The sequence below is a fragment of the Rhamphochromis longiceps genome, linkage group LG17, assembly GCF_057381845.1.
Source record: "Rhamphochromis longiceps isolate RC_006_pf linkage group LG17, R_longiceps_female_GT1.1, whole genome shotgun sequence".
Lineage (NCBI taxonomy): Eukaryota > Metazoa > Chordata > Actinopteri > Cichliformes > Cichlidae > Rhamphochromis > Rhamphochromis longiceps.
Genome location: NC_140573.1, coordinates 24,838,066 through 24,861,037, shown reverse-complemented (window position 1 = coordinate 24,861,037; position 22,972 = coordinate 24,838,066). Strand labels below are relative to the sequence as shown.

Here is a 22,972-nt window from a genome sequence, read left to right as displayed (position 1 = left end):
AACATTCAGAGTTAATAGTTTGTACAATGTTTAAAAAAATATACTGGATTAGAGGAGACACCCTTCACAATTGTAACAGCAACAATTGTGCAGCAGTAGTTTCAGATACATAAATATAATCTTTGAAAATGTTCCAATGAAATGTATGTGTGCAAAGAATTTCTTGATGCATGCTCAATTATCCAGGTAAGTAAATCCCCAAAACGTTCTCAGGAGAGAACGTTTCTCCCACTGAAAACACCGCGGCCTGATGAACAGAAACAACTTTTGGGAAACAGAATTTAACTAAAGTTTTTCCAAAACCCCGAAAGCCATTTGACGTTGTTAGTTTTATATTTAAATGTAAGAAAATTGCTAAGATAATCATGCAATCTTTAAATCTAAGCTGAAGACTTAACCTTTTTTGTTGTTGTGGTGGCGGCTGGATAAGTTGATTATACAATGTAAAGGCTTTGATGCTATAATAATAGGTTTGTTTGTTGTTGTTTTTAAAGAAACTCTAAATAAGCTTTAGATAATAATTATACAAATGTCTAAACTTGACTATTATTATTATTAATTTATTATTATTATTGTTACAACATGGTACTAGTAGTAGTATTTTTTTTTTACATCACAACTAACAAAAGCAAATATTTTTGTATGCAATTAATATCTTTGCATGTATTATCATTATTATCATTATTATTAAAACAATATTGTTGCTGTCGTTGTTGTTAAATTACTGACATTTTGTCTTTGCCAACAACCAGAAAAAAAGCTCTGCAATCACTATTAGGGTTTTTATTTTGAAATTAGAGACCGGAAGCTCCGCTTAGTTAACCTGACTATTTTCAAACTAGTGGCAAAAGTTAATGACGGAGCTTTTACATGTTCTGTTTTTAATATGTTGTGATGTTTGATGCTCTTTATCAGTCGTACTAAAGGCTGAGATTAAGACTTGAGTTTGCTTTGTGTTTTGTTTTTTGTTTTTTTTCCTCCGTCTCGCTGTCTGTGACTCCTCCCACACATTCCTGTGTCTGAGAGGAGGAGGTAAGAAAAGGAAGGGGAGCCTGGTGGAAACACTCTGTGGACCCTGATCCAGAGAGGAGAGATGATAAACAACAACAACAACAACAGCTCTCAGCTTGAATGCGTCTGCTTCAGCCCTCTCCCACATTTATCTCTCTGTATCTGAACCGACTGGACGTGTTTCGACTGTGTTTTTATTTCTTTGCCTTCACTCCAAAAAGTTGTGGAGAACTTTCCGGTGGAGTTTGAGGTTTCCAGCCTGACTGTCTGCACTGCAACAGAGCCCCGCTGTGTTTCTGCTGCTGGAGGAGGAGGGGAAAAAACAACAAGGCCACAGAGAGTCTGTGTGGAGGAAATCATGGAGATCCTGGACAGCAGTGAGCCGTTTCTTCACTGGGACAGGAACCTCAGCGAGCTGTCCGAGGCCGGAGAAATCGATTGTGTGCTCAGCACCACAGTAAGTGATCGATTAGCTGGGGTGTAAATGATCGATCAGGGGTCTGGTGATAGGCTCTGCAGCTGCTCAGCGGGGGATGATCACCCTTATCTCACTTAGATGAGGTATTAGTAGAGAGGAGGGGGGAGGGTGTGTGTGTGTGTGTGTGTGTGTGTGTGTGTGTGTGTGTGTGTGTGTGTGTGTGTGTGTGTGTGTGTTACCCTGCTCTCCATTCAGATGTTGAGCCTTGGGGTCCAGGATGCTCCTCTGACTCATTTTTACATTTTTCAAACAAATCAGTCTGCAAGGTTTTACTCAGATGACTCACTAAGACACACATTTAAAGCACTCTACACAAGTATATTTACACTGCTGTGTACTTCTACTCTTTCATACTTCAGAGATGAATAATTTAGACCTTATTACAGGTATCTGGCGGTTTTATTTATAAGCTGCTTTCCTGAAAATCATTATTTTTCCAATCAAATCAAAGCAATTGCTTTTAAAAATATAGATATATTTCCAGGTCCTCATTTATGTAGTATTTCTTTCTTTAGTATAGATGCACACGCAGATATTTTTAGTACTTTTCTCATTCAGACAACCACACTCGTACACCAGTGGCTTTGGAGCTACCAGTGCTATTCTCAAGAATCCTTCAGCATCTGGAGACTCCGAGCATCGAGCCACCATCCCTGCAACAAGTAGATTTAAATGAGTAATAACTTTAGTTTTAGTGCTTTACTAATGCTGGATTCTTTGGAGCTGGCTCTCTACCTAACAGTATCCTTTAAATATTTATAAAGTGTGTTAAAGTGAGCTGCTGCTTCATGTCCCGTAGATGATAAAACCTGGAGTCGGACCATGAACTCGTTATAGCTGCTGTTATTATATTGGTCAGGTATCTTATTTATAAAAGACATCCATGCAAAGTGGGGATATTTAAAGAATTTATTCACGCGCAGTCAACATTATATCGGCTTCAGTTCTACCACGTTATTTGCTTAAACACAAGCTTCTGCTTTTATGTGCCCACAGAAGGTGTTAGTCACAAACAATGGCGTTGCAGTGCAGAGAAAAGAGCAGCAGACTAAAGTAGAAAAAAGAGAGAAACATGAGTGCTGCGTCTGGCCTCAGTAAGATGAGGCCTGCAGTTATGTAACTTGAAGGGTGTCTCCCAGCTGTGTGACTTCTCGGGGAACACTGTGGGCCAAGAGGCGAGCGAGTGAGATGGAGAAAGCGAGACTGAGAGGTGTTTGTGTGTCAAATCTGCATATTTGTGTGTGTGGAGAAGGAAGGGGGAGCGTCGGCATTTGCAGGGAGAAATCCAGCTCACTTACAGGACGGGAATCAGACACCACAGGCGCCTAATGAGCCTGACTTTTGTTTCCATCCTTTCTAAGGACATTGCATTGACTTAATATTAACTTCTCTGAGCCCTTTCCCCCCCAGCTTTAAGCCACGTTACAAATCTGTAATTTAATCATTTGCATCATGCTGCCTTGCCCGCCCCCTCCCCCCCAAAAGTGAAAGAAGTGGTGTTCCTGCTCTATGTTGTGGCTGTGTGATGAGATTTGAGTGAGTAAAGCAGGCTCACACAAACACAGACAGCCTCCCGCAGACAGGTAAAGACTTGTGTTAAAGCTTCAGAGAGCATTCATGCTGTGAATGAAGGGCCTTTAAACACGACCCGAGGCTACAGTTCCTCTCATGTACCTGCAGACCCGAGAGCTGTAGCTGTGATCTTTGAAAAATGAAAATACAGGAAAATGCAGTAAATTATGCAGCCGTTTGCATTTCTGTGAGCCTTCCGATCAAAAACATTTACCAAAAGAAGCAGTTGGTCAGGGGGAGGCCAAAAATGGAGCAAAAGTTGAGTGAAAGTCAGCGTTGGTAACAACCCACCACTGGATGTGTAAAAACAGCCATTGTTTTGCTGAATCATTCACCACCACGACTTCACGATGCGCTTGCAGCTTTTTCCCGCCGTTAGCGGCTTTGAGTATGAGCTAAATCTTTAGAGAAAGATGCATATCATTACCAACTTAATGGAAATATTGGTTCCATTCCATTTGCATGTAAGCATTTCTGATGTATTTCTATTTTGCATACGTTATATCTACTGATTTATATACTGCAGATCACTGGAAAATGCAGGCAATTTGTTCCAGAGGCAAGACCTGCCACTTGACAGCCATCTTGGCAACATGTCTGGGCAGTTATTTCTGCAGCCGCATGGAAATTTATTCAAACTTCATGTACATAATCAGTTAGATCTGATTATAAAGTGCTTTAAAAGTTTGTTAATAAGGTTCATACTTCTTCTACACAGCTCATTTCAGAGTACCTTCGACAGGTGGTGTAAAATAAGTATTTTGCTAACATGACATCACCTAGCTAGCTGTTAAAGAAATCTTTTTCTTTTTTCCAACCTACGGCATTGCCCCCTGCTGGCCATAGGTCACATTGCGCTTACCTAAACTATATATACTATATATAGAAGTACTGGGACACCTCCACATTACACCTCCAGGAGCTGCTCAGCCATGGGGGCCGTGAAGCTCCCAGCCTTCAGCTTCTGTGCTGATGTTAACGTCAGAGGAGGTTTGGAGCCCTGCAGTTACTGAGTCAGCAGAGCGTTGGTGACGACCGCACTCTGTGACTTTACGTGGTCTGACGCTTCGTGCTGGAGTTGCTGGTATTCCTGAAACCTTTGTAATAAAAACACCTGGAGTTGATCGTGGAATATCGAGGAACCTCCCAAACTGACGTGTTGCATAATTTTGATGTCGTACCTGTTCCGATGGGACTGAACACACCTGAATTCACAGATTATAAGGTGTGGCTAATTCTACTTTGTTTTGCTACAACAACAAGTACATAAACCAGCCACTGCATGGTGATATACTCGTGCAGCCCCCTTTTTTTGCACCATCGCCTGCTGATTGGCGGAAACTTTCTAATCTCCCACTTTGTGGCTAAAGTTGGTTGAACTTCTCAGACTGAAGACAGCTGAGCAAAAGTCTGAAACTTTTTTGATGTTCATTCAGACGACAAATCAGCGAAATGTGCTCCCTCCAAATCTCCTTAAACCTGTTTCTAAAATCTAGAATAAAAATTAAAAGAACAAATTTTTTATATTTTGTGACTTTTAGCAGAATCAGCCTTACAAATCGGTTAATCTTTAACACTAAACACACTTTTCACTTTAGTTTCTTTGCGGTGAAACTTCACCAACATACACACACAGCCCAGGTTGTGTTAAGAGGCAAGGTGCTCCTGTTAGGTCACTGGACACTATATTTAGTAAGGCATGAATAGCATGTGTGTGTGTGGCAGTGGGGGATGCATGATTGCAGAAACCAACAAGCCTGCAGTGTTTGAATCTCCGGCAGCTTGAGAAGCAGACTGGAGTCTTTGTTCCTCCGTTCAGGTCGTGGGTCGGGTCTCTCTCGCACTTTCTCCCTCCTCCACCCCTGGGGAGGGAGGTTTTTTGCCATTCGCTAGAATTCCTCTCGACGGTGTAAAGCTTCTCCGTCGGTAGCACGTGTCGTTTCCTCCCATGTCATCCCGTCGCTGTTTGAAAGCTTTTATCGTGTTCAGGTTTCTCAGGTTTTTGAACGATAACACCTGCTTGGTTTAAAGGTGGAGGCGCTACTTTTGTTTTTCCTGTTTCTTTTTAGCCTTTTATTTCCACTCACCCGTGAAATTCCTTTAGTGACACTGTAGTAGAGTAACAATACATATTTTAGGCTTGTCTGTCTGTCTGTTTCAAGAAGTTGTTCAAGTCTTGTGCAGTTTTCTGAAAAAACCAGTGTAAATTATTTAGTTATTGAAACATTTTAAAATCTTGTGTATTCATATTTTTACTCTTTAAAAATTGAGTTTTTGAAGAGACGGGTGACTTTTGTACCTGTGGTACCATTTTTTCGTCATGACAATCCACTTGACGCCTTTTACTGCCAGGTGTGGAAAAGAGATCTACTTTTGCTTCACCTTTCAAATAGTCCAATAATTGTCCTTTTTTAGCTCAATTCTTGGTCACTACCAAATGTTTCTGGTTAGTTGCTAAATTCTGTCTGAACTTGTGTCTTTGTCTGTCTCCGTGGTATTAAGGGAAATTGTGGGTTTTCATTTACGTATTTATTTGTTGTTGAAAGAGACTCAAAGCAACACATGAATAACAAAACCTTATGATAAAAGAAGTTGGAAGTGTTTGCGTGCTTGAGTTAGATCTAGCTAAAACATATAGTTTGGAGTCATTTCACAGAGTATTTCACAGAATATTCAGTAGATTTACACCTGAAAGAGACGTTAGTGACGCTAATCTGTCCTGCTCTAACCTCCTTAATGGTCATTTAATGACTCTTGAGTGTTGTGGGATCATTACTTGTGTTAGACTTGTTTTCTGTCTCACTTTTATCTTATCTCTGCTCCTTTTTCTTGTGAAATACCAGATGTTTTTGTATGTGGAGACGTGAATGAATCACACACTGGGACTGCTGGGCCCAGGCCCAAGGGTCAGGGTGGCCTGGACTAGAGTGTGCGTCCCACGTGATGGTTTTCGTTTTTATTCAAAGGTCACTCCCAAAACAACCACGGTGGCCATTTTCACGCACGCACGCGGTCCTGCCTTGAAGTTGTCTAGACGCATGTCAGAATCAATCGGGTCAGACGTTAAATGCCCTTTGACCTGCCAGCTCTCTAATACAAAGATCCTGAAACATCTGATTAAGCTGATGTGTAAAAAGAGCAGGTAACAGTCTTGTGAGTTTAGGGACATTGTCTAGAGTTTGATGTGAAAGCAGCTACAAAATAATGCAAAGTATTTGTAGAGCATCAGCATGTTCACAGAATCAGAAACTCATGGGAGGAAAGCAGAAAGAAATGCACACTGACCACAGTAGTCAGATGGAACAACCACCAAGAGATAGAAAACCATTGCAAACACACACAAAAAAAAACCCAAGACAGCAAACAGAAACAGAAAAATGGATCCAAAGACTCACTTTGTGTGTGTTTGCCTGTGAGTGCTGCTTGTGTGCAGGAGTGATGGGGTCTGTTCTTTTATTTTCAGTTCTGTATTTTGTGTACTTGAGTATTTTTGCTTGATTCATGTTCACGAATAAGCATTTATCTTAGTGCCGCCACTGTCACACATCCATTTAAGCCAGTTTTCTTCTGATCGACTGCCGAGGTCATATTAGGGATATGCACTCTCACTGATATCATGCTAGAGTCAAGAGTGGACAAAAGAAGGCGTTTAGAGTGGTTTGAAGCCAAATCAACAGTACAAATATGACAGGAAATAAGGAAAAACACGTTAGACCCTCTTAAACAAAGAAGGGAAAACAAATCACTCTTCACACATACACCTGTAGCTAAGACCTGCAGCAAGTGGAGAAGAGACAGAAAGTGACGGTAAGATCATATGTTTGTCAGAGGCTTCAGGAAAAGGAGTCAGGAAGAAACCTCTGATTTAAATTCCATTTCAGAGTCTGGCAGGAAGCCGAGCACATGCTGAACTCGCTGCCCTTGCAGTGAGCACAAGAGACTGACATGCAGGGGGAAAGTGTGCGTTTGCTCCACATACGCGCTACAGCTTTCCTTACATAACACTCAACATACCTACAGATAATCTCTGGGCGCTATCCATGAGCGTAACTCCAGCTGTAACCCAGCACTTTTATGAACACATGTGATGGGCTGGTGGCGGCTCGGCACACTTTTGGGACAGAGGTGTTTTATTCCAGCAGAGGGGGAACAGCTTGACCCGTGTGCTCACACTGCAGAGCCTGTTCTCCGTCGGGGCAGGGCATCCTGCTCGCCGGTGGCCTCGCTCCGTCTCTCTCTGAATGGTCCGAGTGTGTGCTGTAACATGAGTGTCAGAGCGCGGAGAGAGATGCTCATTCAGGGCATAGGGACACACACAAATGCACAAACAAAAGTGCGCACACACACACACACACATTCACAGCAGTATTTTATTCTTAGAATCACTGAAGCATAATTTTACAATACAAGGATTCAGATTTAAGCTCGAATTGTTCACGTTGCATGTCACAACCAGGCACGCGTCTTTAGATTTGTTCACCTGTAACTCAAGTCTGTGCTGAAGGAGCATACCTGAGTGTGAGAACAAAGCTCAAAGAAGCTGTTATTAGCGCAGGCGTGGTGCCGGATCTTCAGGTTGTTCGCAGAGGCGACTGTGACTTTCGCACAGGAACAAAATGATGACGCAAAGATCCTGTGACGCAGTCTGATTTATTTACAAACTGAAGCGTGTTTGACAATCCGGTTCCGGGTTATGAATGGAAGTCGTAAGTTTAGATAAATATGCAAACGAGTGCAATAAATTTAAACTGTAGATGCTTGACAGCGCAGAAAGTTTGTAATATCCTTTTGTTAATAGTTCATCTGCACAGGTTTTTAATAATCAATTAATTTCTTATCAAAGGAACCAGAGATGACCCTAGTTTTAAAAACCTGAACATATTCAGTTTACTGTCATTTAAGGAAAAGGAAAACAGCACATCGTCACATCAGAGAAGCTGAAACTGGAGCAACATTTTCACTGCTACTTAAAATGATTAAAACAATTCATCATTTCAGGTTCAGTTTTTACCGTCTGGTCCTGAATTCTGGTTACTGCCTAAACTTGTCTGCTATGCTGGTAATTTGGTAAACCCACACGCTTCCTTAGAGTCAGGTAAATCCCGACAATTAAATAAAATAGCAGATTGAAGGGGCCAAATTCTGTGTTTACTCTTAGTCTGAGTCTGACTTTGACTCTGAATACCTGAACTGGCCAATGACTTCGAGTACCACTGAGACACAGGTTGAGACAAGTAGGACTAATACTAGCAGGTAAACGGGGATGAAATGGATGTGTTTGAATTGGATTTCTGTAAATGTGTATTTGGAAGGCTGAATGTGGGTTTTATTGCTTCCCTCGACTTTGTTTTGAGTCTGTCGCACTTCCTGAATCTCCACAATAACATGATAAGTCAGATTTCACTCAGTGATTAGAAGAAATTGTCTGAATAAAGAACATTTTACTTTAGTGAGTTCATCTGAAAAATCAACTCTTTAGATTTTTCTGGCCCACGCTGCTGCTTATCCAGCTGTGTAGTTTTACTGTAAGTGTCCCAGTTTTGGAGATGGTTGCCTTCTCAATGGTCATGACCCTGTTAACGCCACATAGCCTCAGTTTCTTTTTGGATCTGTTCTCCTGCTACTGAAATACATCTAAGGCTCAGGACTGTCTGATAGGATGCAAATATTTATGGTATCCCTCTTCAGCTGACCTGCTGAAGAGGGATACTATAAAGACCTGCTTTGGGGGACAGTAGAGGGAGAGAAAAAGAGAAGCCACAGACCTGGATGTAAGCAGTTTCATTAAGGAAGTATTTTCTAAGTAACCAGGTCAAAATTCATGAAAAGGACTTTTTTTATTGGTTGTTTGAGCACCACAAGTCAAGCGGACCAATCGCACCAAAAGTATACAGACCAGGAGTGTCAAACCCACGTTAGTTCATGACTCAGCCTACAAACCTATCATATTTATACAACTGATGACAAGCAGCCTGAGATCTCTGTAATAAAGTATGCGCAATTTCAGCAATGCAATTATAAAGAAATGCTTTTGTGGTAAGTCAGTTAAGCCAGTCAGTGCAGCTCTTCAGGTTTAAATCCAAATCTAAACTCAGTCTTAACTTACTAAGTAAACTGGCCTTGTTACTGTGGACCTGCTGTAAAAACAGGAGAGTCTCTCATAATCATGAGTTCGTGTATTTATTGGGATACAAAGACAAAATAAACACTTATTTTCTGTTGTGTGGAGGACATTCAACATTTCTGGTCTGCGTTGCACTTTTTTTGCATTCAGTAGTAGTAGTCAGCAAGTGTTTGCAGACAAGTCGGCATCTTCCGTACCAGCTAAAGGTGACCACTAGGAGTGCAACGATACACAAAATTCACGGTTCGATATTTTTTCGATACAAAAAAATGTTCATGCTTTTTTAATTTGTCATTTATTAAAATTATAAATATATATTTTAACTCAAAAGTACAGTTTTTAAATTTAATGTTGCTGAAACAACAAAGTAATAAAAAAAATAAATCTATCTGATCGAGAAATCACTCATCTTTGGAAAAGAGAGTTTATTACAGAGAAATGTCTCTTTCCAAAATAAAAGCTATACTATACGCTTCTTCTGGGCTATATTCTCAGCAGCATATTAAACATATCAGGTCCCCATAAGGAGAATCATGTGCTAACGGCTGTCTAAATGACTCGGGTAAAGTTTGTAGCATGCGTGCTTGTTGTTTTTGTCTGCTTCCACTTGTCTTTGCACTAGGATGATGTAAATGTGCAGTCATATTCGTTGTGTTCCCACTAGTGCTGTCAGCATTAATCTGAAATGACGTTAACGCCACAACACGGCAAATCTCCGTTAACGAGCTACCGCGAATCGCCCTGTGCGTGGGGCTGGACGGCGTCAACACGTTAACGAGCTAACTGCGCTAACGCAGTAGTTCCCACCGATGTAATTGACCATTGCGTGGCACATCCGACATACTGTTTTACTTTAGTCCATGACGCGCTTACCTTCAGGGTCATACCTCACATGAAGACCAAAATAGTTCCAAAGGCCAGATCTGAATGAGGGTGGGGGAGGTTCAATTTGTCATGTTGCAATGAGCTTAGCTTCTGTCTTGCTAGCTTGTGCTGCGCTCAGTGGATCTGCGCTCGACAGTGCAGCCTAGGCGGAGTAGTCGAACGCAGATCCACTGAGCTCTCAACACAAACAGCATCGTCAGAAGAAAAGTTGATAAAATAAATTTAAAAATTTGTATTGTTCGATACATATGCGTACCAAACCGAAAGCACTGTATCGAACGGTTCAATATCGATACGAGTATCGTTGCACCCCTAGTGACCACGGCAGCCTGCAAGAAGTCTCACCTAGTCGCTACCCGACACCTCCAGCAGCCGGTCGAATACACAACTCTCCCCACGATTGGTGGTTGCCAGGAAGTTGCAGACTAGTCTAAAGGCCTTTGTGAGCAGGATGGTTAAAAAATCCAAAGTTTATTTGTTCCTTCTTTGCATTTTCCAAATCCATCCAGGGAGTAGGATTGAACCCTGGTGGGCCGATTCTTGTCCCTAGACCGTATGTTTGTCACCCCGAACTGACAGACAAGCATGGCTGCAGAGTGATTCAAAGTTTCCTGCTTTAAAACATTTAAATGCACATTTATTTCATGCCGAAGCTGGACTGCACTCACTGAAAAGTTTTTAAAAAATCCGACTGAACTTTTAGGTTTGAATGCTTCTACACTGAGAATAAACTCTCTGACTTTTCACTTTCCTGCATCTCGTTAATCATGTCATTGTTTTGGCCTTTAAAAGTGACAGTGGTCTGCAGATGGTGCACACACACACACACACACACAGAGGATGAGCAACACTTTTTTTTTTCCTTTGTCAAATCTGATGCAACTTTTCTTTTGACTTTGAAAGTGGACTCAGACTTGAGCTTGCTGCAGGCGTGCAGCCATTTGAGAGCAAAGCGAAGGTAGTAATCAGCGTGGGGAGGGATCATTATGGAAAATCCACAGGAGCCTTCGTTCTTTGAGGCAAAGCTAAATTTATTCCTCTGTCTGTATTTCTGTCTCCTTCTACCTTTCTCTCTCTTTTTTCTCGCTCCATCCTCTATCTCTCTGCCCCCTCTCCCCTCAGCTTTAGGCACCATAAAAGGTTTTAAATGGCAGTGTGTGGTTAGCAGGGTGTGGGTTCAATGTCCCTCTGAGTACTTTATACACCCAGCCCTTAAATGAGCCTTGAGGCGGTTTTACGTCGAAGCCGCTGTTGGTGAAATACAGATAACTGACCTCTGGTTCTTTACTCTTTAGAAGCATGTTTGGTTTTTTTAATTCTTTAAACGGAAGAGTTTCAGGCGAGTTTTCAGAGCTGCTCTACAGGATTTTGTCCATGTTAGAAACTTTAAATTCGCTGAATAAACAGAACTTCAGTGGCTTTAGCAGCTTGTAGTGAGACTTTGGGATTTTTGCATGAGCTCCACTATTTCATGTATTAAACATCAAAGCGTGTAAAGCCTGTAAACTGGGTATTAAACAGTGTGAGCACCAAGAAACGCTCAGCTTTGATGTTTTTGTTTTTTTAGTAGCTGGTAACCTGCCTTGTGACTCAACAAAAGTCCAATCCAGACCTGTTTAAGATGCTAATCTGTCCATCTGCTGTCGAGTTAGCATTTCACTCCTCTTTCTACCCATTATCCACCCCCTTCCTCACCCCCCGTCACTCCTGCTAGACGAGTCAGCTCCTGTTGGAAATGCCAGAAACGTCTCTGCAGCTGTTCCTGACTCGTCTTTCTGTATGTAAAGTGACTTGATCAGTCTGATTTGTTTCCTAACCTTTCATTCTTTCACATATTAATGCATTTCCTCATAATTTTCCATGAATCCCCTCTAAATGGACTATTATGTTTAGCAGTATCGCTGTAATCTGTCTCAAGATGCAGATTCTTTTTCTGCAGAAGTTGTTGAATGCTTTGTTCAACACAAACTTCTGCAGAATTTCCACAGAAAAGCACTCTGCAACATGCCAAATCTGTCAGTCTTTGAGGTTTTCTTTTAGACATTATAAAGTATTACCAAACAAACAGTTGTCGGTTATACAACATGAGTCTGCAAAAGCAGAAAGATATTAAAACCTATCTGAGACTAATTCAAATGCATTTTAGCTTTTTCCACCTCTGAATTAAGTTTGTATTTTCTGTTGTAATCATTTCGAATCCCTAATTCTTTCAAATTGAATATATTCTACATTGCTGGATCTGATGTTTTATCCCATATTTCCCACATTTTTTGGCATTCCCACTCATTGACTCCCAGCCATAATGTAAACTACTGATGAGGACTGCTCCCCTACGACCTCCTGGTCACTTGGGAAAAATGGAGTATTCAATGACCAGTTACTGGGGAGCTGAAGCTGTTGAGGGTGCAGCACCAAAATCCTCATTGTGATCACTTTGGATGCTAGCACGATGCTGTAGTTTACATTAAAGTCACCCACATAAACACTTGCTAACTGCTCGTCGAGCTGCACTGAAATTTGAAAACAGTTGTCACAAACTGGAAAGGGAGAGCTTTCACCTTCAAAGTAAAAGTTGTGGTACTTTACCAGCGTGTTTCAGAAGGTAAAACCTTTACTTTGAAGGCCCAAAGTTCTCTGTTTCTGATTTGTGTTGCACTCTTTTTGCTTTCACTACAGCTCAACAAAGGGTTGGTGAGTGTTTGCAGACAAGTTGGCATTTTTCATGCGAACTGCTTGTGACCGCAGCATCTTGCTAGTAACCAAAGCAATCACAAGAAGTTTTTAAGCAGCATCCTGTAACTCTTTGTAACCAGTTTCACTCTAGCAACACAATCCAACCACTTGCCACACACATTTTGCCCTAGCGACCTCTGGAGGGTCACTGACCGGTCTCCATCCCCGTGTTGTCTTTAGGCCTTAAACACACAATTTTTTTGGTTTTACTTCAGTCATTCTTGGTGAGCTTCAGCAGATGTTAGCGACACAGAAAGTTACTGCATGTGAGTGTGAAGTCGCCAGATGTGGCTTCACTTTAGGGTGTGTGCAAACTGCACCAAGCAGCCCGGTTTGTGCTCGTTTTGAAAGTGGAACATAAGCTAAACATTTAGTCCATTTTTAGTTTTAGCACATTACTCAGTGCAAGTGTGGAGAGACTGAGGAGAAAGTATCACAAACTACTGAAGATCCGTATATCTGTCGGGATCCACAGACTCCGTTTATGCATGACATTGAGAAAATTTCATCCTTGTTGTGTTTTCATTACCCAAATATTAGATTTTAGCATCCTCTTTAAACCAGATGTTCTGCTCTTCTGACAGAGCACACCTTTTTTATAACCTGAACCTTTCAATCACATGAGACGCTAACAGGCCCAGTCATCCATGCAGAGTTCACCACATGTGTGCAAGTGGCCTGCATGACTTTTCATTGAAGCATGCGTCTGCTTGGAAAGCATCCACCCCAGGAAAATTTTGCTAACAGGGGAATCAAGATCAGCAACGCCCCCAGGACGGCGCACTATAGGGTGCACAGCAAGACCAGCGCCGGCCCAGATTTTACCCCGAATCCAGCAACAAACCGGATAAACTGAGCTTTAGGAGAGATTATCTTCAAATGAATCCCTAAATCTTCGCACATCAACACAGTGTTGAAGAAGTTTGTGTTGTTGGGAGAAAATCAGAGGCTCGAGAGAGCTGGAAGAACTCAAAGTATGTGTGAGTAAGGGTGAAGGAGTTCAGATGGAGAGGTGTGAGTGTAATGGTCAGTGTTAGCAGTGCAGAGATGGAAAAAGTTAGGAGCGTGCTGACCCAGTTTTTAAGAAGGAAATGCACACAAGATGAGGGCCAGCTGTGCTTGTGTTTAACAGAAACGCTGCCTCCCTGCTGCGTCTGACTAGAGACAGACCACACAATGATTTTATTATCGTACCAATATTTTGACCTGTGGAAAAAAAAAAAAAAATATATATATATATATATATATATATATATATATATATATATTTTTTTTTTTTTTTTTTTTTTTTTTTTTTTTTTTCTCTTGGGGCTTGGTACCCATTGTCGGGTGGGGGTGATGATATCTCCCCCCCTGACCTGTCGTCCTGGTCAGGGGGACAAGCTGTGAGAGCAGTCCCTTCTTCCAAATGTTGGGACACTGAGCCACTTGTTGTTTCGCTGAGTTTTTAATTTTTGCAAATTTTTTTATAACTAACGTGGAAGCGAACAATGACAGCATGCGATTGATCACTAAGACTTCGTTATAATGTACTTTTGCTAGCTAAACCTAAACACCGCTCTGAGGCGTAGCCACAACAGTGAAAGTCACAATTTTTGGTCCAGTACTTTAACGTTTAAACTCTGACTATCTCATGAGTCCAAAGTTGTTAGTACGCTGTATTATGGTTTAAAAATTTAAAGTACAGCTTGCTGCTAATCCGGTTGTTCAGTGATGACGCGACGAATCCTACTTCCGGGTCTAAAGTAGCCTGTGTTTAATATGGCTTTTGTGTTGTTAACATGTTTAATGTTATGTATTTTCTTCTATTTGATCTCAAAAAGCTCCTAAAACAGTCAGTGATCACTGTTGACCTCCCTCGGCTTTTATTACCGCTAATCATTTATTTAAGCTCAGTTTTTAAAACCTTAGGATGTAACTACAGCCCAGCCCATGCAGCAGTATATGAATGACTAACCTCGTATTGTGGATGGATTATCTCAGTTGTTCTCCTGGCTGAAGTTTGGTCCTTTTACAGCATCCTGCCATGCGATTACATTTGTTCCTGACCACCGAGAACACTCATGTTAACTTTTATCGAGTGGAAAAAAAAGTTAGCTTGTTTATATTATGCTAACATAGCTGTGTCGCTAGCGGTCACGTAGCACATCATTATATACCAGCTAGCCAAACTTCAGTAAACCTACAAACGTCACTGCTGTTTAGTTTTCTGTCTTCATTTATGCTGGAAGTGATAGCAGAGCTGTACGTTTTAATTTGTTTCCAAAACCCCGCAGTCAGGACATGCTATATTGTATTTAGATAGAAGCTAGTGAGCTAACTTCCTGCTAACTTCTAACTCCTTTAAATGTCATAAATTCCGTTTTCATGGATGCCTGGGTGTTAAACTCAATTGTTACACCTGGTAGAGCAGAACGCTGATCATTTTATTAAAGATGAAAGACTTTAGACAGTTTTTCAACTCTCAGTAATGCCATAGTGATCGTTTGATATATGGACCTGCAGCGGAGTTTAGACCCAGACACGGCTAGTGACGTCAGACTGAACAACCGGATAGGTTTTTCCTCGAAAGCATCAGACCTTACAGTATTAACTGTTTTGACAAAAACAAAAAGTCTTGTATTTTTACTGCAGTTTGTCGCTGTTTTCTTGAAAAGCAATATATTTTTTATTATTAATAAGAAGCTTTTAGCAAAAAATAGTCTGCGTGGAAGATATAAAGCATTTGTCGGGGACTATTTTCAGCTGTGGATTAATACCTAGTGTTTGCTTCAGCAAAGACAGGGTTTTGGCCAACAGCAGAGCTTCATGACACAGAAGAATAAGATGCAGATTATCAGGCAGAATCGGTTCACTGTTGGTCTGTTTATGACATTTGTTCTTCCCATAGGTTCCACTGTAAAAACAGGCTAAATAAATACAGGCTGATATCATTGCCTGCTCTCCGGTGAGGTCATTGTGTAACATCTGGAGGGTCGGTGGGGGAAGAGTGGGGGTTGCACAGATGATAGGTCAGTATGACAGGGAAAGAGTGGAAAGTGTGTGTCAGTCTGTGTTTGTGGGGGTTGAAGTTGGAACTTTTTGGGAAGCTGTTAGAGACAGGCAGAGGGGTTGGCGGGGGGAGGGGATGGGTTGGGTTTTACTCGTCAGGGGACCCTGAAACGGTTTTTCCATTTGTCTTCTTGTGGGTCTGTTTGTGCCGCCTCCGTGCTGCACACACGCATTTCCAGTACCATCACTGCATGCTTCAGAGAGCAGCTGACTCACAGCTCTGAACTTTGACTCGGGATGTTTTCCATTCCGGGACCTCAGAGATTCCCATTTTGAACACATTTCCTGTCGCGGCTCCATTTAACTGCTGACATTAAGGCTTTTTTTTTTTTAATAATTCAGCTTGAAACATTAATGAGGTCTGAGGCCGCTGTGTTAGACAGGAAATGGATGTTAACCTCTGGAAACCTTTATTTTGAAATGGATCCGCTGCAACTTTTGCAAAGTTCAGATGTTTTTTGTCTTTGTGTTTGTTCATACGTGGGTGGAGGGTAAACAGCGTTGCTGGACTTAATGCCTGCTGTTATTCTCTCTCACATCCTGCTGTTTACATCCGTTAACCGTCTCTCCGCCCTACCATTATGTGTAAAAAGAACAAAGTCTGATATGTGATAATATCACTGCTGATGCTAATGCAGAATGTTTTGTATGCTGGAACAGTTTCTCTAATTTAGGGCACAGAGTCTTCCTTCAGATTCACCCACAGCATCTGATTAGTCTTTGTGACCTCTGAGCAAGTGTAGAGCATAAAATCTGCTTTAGGATTGCTCAAAAGCTGCATTTAATAAATCTTTTTACCAGAAATTACTCAGTCAACTATATCGTAAACCAATTGTTTGGTTATGTAGCCTGTAAAATGTTAAAAGTGCTCATCACACACGAAAATAGAATAAAAAGTAGAGTAAATCCTCTCTTTTCAGAAGCTGTTAGTTATTTTTAGGTTGAAACAATTATTTGATCAGAAGAATTGCATGAGCATTTACCCCTTACTACACCTTGGTAGTACCAAGTCAGACCCCTTTTACCTTCAGAGCTGCTTTAATGAATTGTGGCAGGGATTCAACAATGTGCTGGAGACAATCCTCAGAGATTTTGGTCCATGTTGACATGAGAGCATCACACAGTCGCTGCACATCCATGATGTGAATCTCCCGTTCCGCCACATCCCAAAAGTGCTCTGAGATCTGGTGACTGTGGAGGCCATTTGAGTTCAGAGAACTTAGTGTTCAAGAAGCCAGTTTGAGATGGTCTGTGGTTCGTGTTGTGTTATCTTGCTGGAAGCAGCCACTGGAAGATCGATGCACTGTCATAAAGGGAAGGACCAATCTGGTCATTCTCCTCTGACCTCTGGCATTATTCACAGAGAACCGCTCACGGGATATTTTCTACTTTTTTTACCATTTTCAGGAATCCCTAGCGATGTTCATGTGGGAAAACCCCACTAGACCCTCCAGACCAGCCTGCCTGACAACAATTCCAAAACATTCAAAGTCACTGAGTTGCTCTCATGTGATTGGCTGATATTTTTTTTCTGTCCTCACTGCCTACTGGTTGTTTTTTAATCTGTTTCATATACTCTCAATAAGGGATTTCACTGTCAGTCCACCTCTTAGTGCTTTGTTTCACATTCTGCAAGGCCAATGTTAACTCTTTACCTCTTGAAAGCCTACGAGGAGTAATCCCTGAAGCTCATATTTCCAGCCTGCTTCCAAGACAGAGTGAGTGGGTTTGGATCAGTTAGCCAGGGGGATCTCTGCCCCCTCCTACCCTCGTAAAAACCCGGAAACTATTCTAATGGTCGACAAACCATGTCGTTATTGATTCATACTGAGCTGTCAAAACTTGTCATTAAGGGTAGAGTTGAGGTCGTCAGATGTTGTTTTTGTGGGGAGAATGGTTAAAAGCTTTTGTTTACATGCTTAAAAAATCTGGTACAGAGGCTTTTAAAAACTTGTGCTATCCTATAAATTACCATCATGTTTGGGACAGTCCTGCTTCAGAGGCTCAGCGTGTACCTAACCCAAGGCTGGAAGTAAAAAAGGCCCAAAAGCTTTAAGTGGCAGTTCCTGCAGTGCAGACATACAAAAAGTGCTTCTTTCAGCAGTCAGAAGAACTATAAAAAAAGCTGTGCTGCTCAGTGCTGGGCAGTTCGTCAGATTTTAAAAGCTTTGTAATTGATAACAGCCTCCTGTGAATGGAAATAAGCTGATTAGAGCAGTAAGGATGGAAACTGTGAGGTTAGAGGCCAAAAAACCCCAAATAATGAGCCAAAAGGTTTTGTGTTTGAGGGAGGATTAAATTGATAAAGTTTTAAAAATGATAACATCTAGTTCTTTGTTTTAAATGATAATAAATTTAATATTTTAGAGGTTTTGGCATCCTGTAACATTTCTTTCAGTTTTAAGTACCCATGACTGTTTAGAAAAGCTGAAAAAGTTTGAATTTGAATGAAAATAGTCATTATTTGTGCTTCTAATCATCCAGGCATCCTTGACAGCTGCTGGTTTTCTGCCTTCCTCTGTTATTATCCTCTCTTATCCCCTGGTGCACTCGCTGCACCTTTGATTACCAAAAGGGGGAGTGGTTAGCGAATCAAGCTGGGATCGAAGTCAGGAATCTGGGTCAGGGAGTGTCTCTATGTCCTTATCGGTGTGAGAACCGGATCGTGTTTCTCATGGAATGAAGAGGTTTTTGTCAAACAAGGTCGTTCCTGGCTGAGCTTCACATCTCTTCAAATTCCCTCGTGGCTGTGGTGAGACGGCTGTGTGTTTGTGTGCCTGCGGATGAAGCTTAAACAGCTGGATCTCTGTGAACTTTATCGCTTGTTTTATGTCAAACAGTTTGTTAAAAGTGATGGAAGCTGCATCCTGTGAGTTCTTACGGCTGTCTGGACATGTGGGCTCAGTGCTGGGCTCACCTGCTACTGCCACCTCCCCCCTCAGATAAGATCCAGATAGCCGAACCTCTCCAAGGTCTGTGATTTGTCTTGTTGTGCTAACACAGACAGTATCAATGCCACAGCGCGGACAGATCAAGCCCAGTGCTGCAGAGACAGGTTTAACGTGGTTCCAGACTGATTTATGATCCTGCTAGCCATCACGTTTATCTAATTAAACTAATTTATCTGTTCTGAAAGACATTTGTGTTGGCCTGATCCAGTGCAGTTTGTTTTTGGTTTGATAATAGCATGCAGGGATTTGTCTCAGTCTTCAGGCATCTAGTTGTGTTTGGTGACTCACTAAAATGTAACTGCAGAGAATCATTCCCTGTCTCATTCCCTTTTTTAAATGAGATCTTTCCAGGCTTGTCAGGTGTGACTGCTGTGATTCACATTTTCAGTTGTTAATAGTTTATTTCACTGCAGATTAAACGGCCTTAACCAAACAAATTTGAGCTGATTGGCTCTGAAAGATTCATGATAAACTAATAGGACTCAGTAGTCTAGCCACAACTACCGTATTTACCGTAATCTCTCCAGCAGGAGAATGTAAGGTACCTTGATAATAATGCTGTTGTTTTGACTTTATGCAATACTTCCAGGTGATCTTATGTGCGTTTCAGTTTCCATAGCAAGCATAAAGAAAAAACTCCCTGTTAACAGGAAGAAACCTCCAGCTCTCCAGATCCTCTGAATCTTTTGATGATATTGTGTAATGTAGATAATGAAATAATTGAGGAGCATTATTTTGAAATTGTTCCACAGTTTGTAGACACAGTTTTTGCAGATTGGTGCACGTCTGCTCTTTATAGTACTTTTTGCATTTCTGGCCTTTTGTTCCCAAGTCTCAGCTTTTTTTGAGACATGTCTCTTGAAATTATAAATTTGTCCCAGTTTAATATGTTTTCTGTGTTTAACAGTGAATAATATTTGGGTTTATTAGGGCAGAAGATGATTTCTTTCTATTTTTATTTAAGTTTTAGGAAGTTTCCCACCTTTTTTGGAACTGGGGTTGTAGAAAAGTTTATAAGCTTAGTTTTTTTGGGTGATGAACGAGGGTTACCAGTGGTTACCATCCTTTACTCACTGGACATCGTAAGAGAAATGAAACACAATAAAGCACATAGTTCATACTCATCAAAGGCTTGAACACATTCTACATTTGTCTTTGGTCAAACGTGTACATGAAAGGCAGATTACGAGTGTAAACTTTAAAACATAATAAGCCTTTTAAGCCAAAAAGTTTTCTTTAATAAAATGATGTAAAAAATAAAAGATTTGTATGGGGGCAGTTGGATTTTTTTAGATTAAAAATGGCAGGCGTGCACAAATATTATTCACATCATTATCAGTGTCATGTGTGACAGACTGCTTCTGAGGTCATCGATGAGTGTTTAAAGGTTGTACTTAGTGGAGAGCAATCTCTGCTCTTTGGCTGATAAATGCTGTGCACGTGTGCACACTTTAGCTAAGTGTTAAAACTGCTTGTACACATTGTTATCATTCCAGGGGGGAGTTTCACTCATTGCTAAAGTGCTGTTACCACAGCGGCTGAGGACCAAATATCCAAATATTCAAAGTGTTTTGGGAATTTCACCAGAGGGCCCACATTAGGAGAATCAAACTAGAGGGTGGGGGAACCGGATTTTAAGAGAATTTGAGAGCAAGTGGGGAAAGTGAAGTTAGAGGAGAAAGCTTCGCTTCTCTATCTCTTAATGACGACATAGCAGGACATGATAACAAAATGATGCGTTAGTCAGATAGAAGATTCCTGCAGATGAAAGTTCAGGTCTTCATTCAACCTTTCGCACTGGTTATCGGTTGATAATTGGACACGTGTTGGTTATTAGTGACAGTAAAGCGACCGGGACAGATAATCGGGATCCACATCAAACTATTGAGTCATTCAGTTGGTGCTGATACACAGACGCGTTTACTTTATTAGGCTGTCATCAGCAAAAGTACACACAGCTGAGTCCAGGGCAAGGTACACACACAAACACACTCAGTCAGTCAGCTGGACACACACTAGAGGAGGGGGACGGTGGGGCCTGTGTGGTTTTAGTGTGATTTATAGTTTGTAGGCATCTGGTTTGGGCTTTAAGGGGAGGAGGGGACATCATCAAACTTTCCTCGAGCTTTAGGATCTGCTCATTAAGGGTTAAAACAGATGCACATCGTACTTTACAGAAGAATTACAGACAGGGAAGCACATTCCTCTCCTCCCTCTGTTAAATTAGCTGCTAACCGGTGATCAACACAGATGTCGAGGCTTACCGCTCACTGTTCTGCCTGGCAACTGGCTAGTGTGCAGTGGACTGGATATTTCTTAAATCCCACTGGTTTTATTTTATTTTCTAACATTTAGATGTAGGGTTGCTGTGGCTCATTTTCAGTTGGTCTTGGAGTCATGTATCAGCCATTACTGGTACTCAGTATTAAATTAATAAGATATATTCCTCATTGTGATGAAGATGCTGGGATTATCGTTTTATGCTTGATTTAAACTTTCTTACGTTTCTAAAAAGCCAAACTGCTTTGCTGTTTAGCTTTCTTTGTGCTATGTTAGCTCTCATGCTAGCAGTTGCTACTGATGCTAGCAGTTGCTACTGAGGTGTAAAGTAGTAACTCAAACCAAAAGCACATAACTGAGCCAAATTTCATATGAGTGAATGCCTATTTAGTACATATTTAGTACATCAGGGAAAAATGTGCTTTTCCCTGATGGTTGGGAAATGGTTGCTGACAAAGATAGAGCTGGGTCAAAAACTTCCTTGTGATTGTTTTAGTCACCAACAAGCTACAATCTCCTGTAGTTTGCACTGAAGACGCCGATTTCTGTAAACACTCGCCAGCTATTTGCCAAATCTTGAAAAAGTGCAACTCAAGATGCAGAATCTCTGCCTTCAAAGTAAAAGTTGCGCCCTTTGAAAGATTCTGGTTGCAGCGGTAAGGCACAACTTTTATTTTGAAGGTGAACTTTTCTCAGTTTCATTCTGCAAGCAGTTGGTGACTGTTTTCAGACAAGTTGCCATCCTCCAAGCAAACTACTAGCAAAGCAATATCAGCAAATTCTACCAACATGTTGCCAACCGGTAGAGGAGTACACATTTTCCCTTAGCAACAGGTGGTTGCCAGAGGGTTCGCTGACTGGTCACTAGCCATATGTGAAGTAAACAGCTGTAAAGATATCAGTGTTATGGTCTGTCTCCACAGTGCTGTCTGCGTGCCACTTCTGGTGTAAAGTGAAGAAAGTCTTTAGCCTGTTGGCATTAATCTAACACAGTCACAGTCAATTTGAAACAGCTCAAACTCCAAAGTGTTTATCTAGCTCGTGTGTCCCAGTTTGGTGCTTTGTCTTCACCCCGTTTCCTTTGATGTGATCCTGATATATGAAAAATATTGTGCGGCTGCTGGCTGTGTTGTCTCTCTCTTTGGATGACAGGGAATTTCTGCGGACGGCACTGATGTCTCATCACAGCTCGAGACATTATCTGTCTTCATTTCCGCCTCCACTGACAGATTTCATCGCGACTTCAATTAAAAGATTGCGATCTGCGCCGTCAGCTGAGTCCTCTGCTTGTTTCTGCGTCTTACATTAGAAACATTATTATAAAAAATATGAGGGCAGCCTCTTTATTATCACCCCTGCTCCCTCAGATGAGTCAGTAACCTGCTGATTCTTGCTCTAGTTCTAGTGTAATCTCCCAATTTTCCCATTTTGGCTTCAGCTCTCGTGGTTGTTTCCCAGCTGGAGAGCGTCGGGTTACAGCCAGCCCTAAATTACACCTCTCTGTTGGGATGCAGGGGACAAAGAGGTTTCTGTTGTGCGTGATGAGCTACACCCGGCCAGTGACCTATGCTGCAGCCCAGTCTCACACACAACCATGACCACAAACTCCCACAGCAGAAATGACAGGGAGCTCATAAAGCCTCACTGTGTGCCTTTGGTGTGGTTCTGTTTTCAAGCAGGCGGAGTTGGACCTCTCCCATTTCCTGTTCTCCAGAAAGAGGAGGATATATTTGTTTCTGAGCCTCTATGTTTTTTTATTGATATTTTTTAAACTAAACTTAAGGCAATAAAAGCTGATTATTTATTTATTTATTTTATTTAGTTTGTTTCAGTGTCATTGTGATATTGGGGTGGTATCAGATGTCCCATAAACCAGACCTTCTCTTG

At 41.4% G+C, this 22,972-nt stretch overlaps 1 protein-coding gene across 1 annotated transcript in view; it reads left to right on the top strand.

Moving 5' to 3' along the window:
- The first annotated feature begins 849 nt into the window (after positions 1-849).
- creb3l2 (cAMP responsive element binding protein 3-like 2) overlaps positions 850-22,972 on the top strand; it is a 35,769-nt gene continuing 13,646 nt past the window's right edge. The window contains exon 1 of the mRNA XM_085386090.1: positions 850-1,468. Coding sequence (XP_085242216.1) covers positions 1,370-1,468 — 99 coding nt within the window. The 5' untranslated portion in view covers positions 850-1,369. The remainder of the gene's footprint in view (positions 1,469-22,972) is intronic.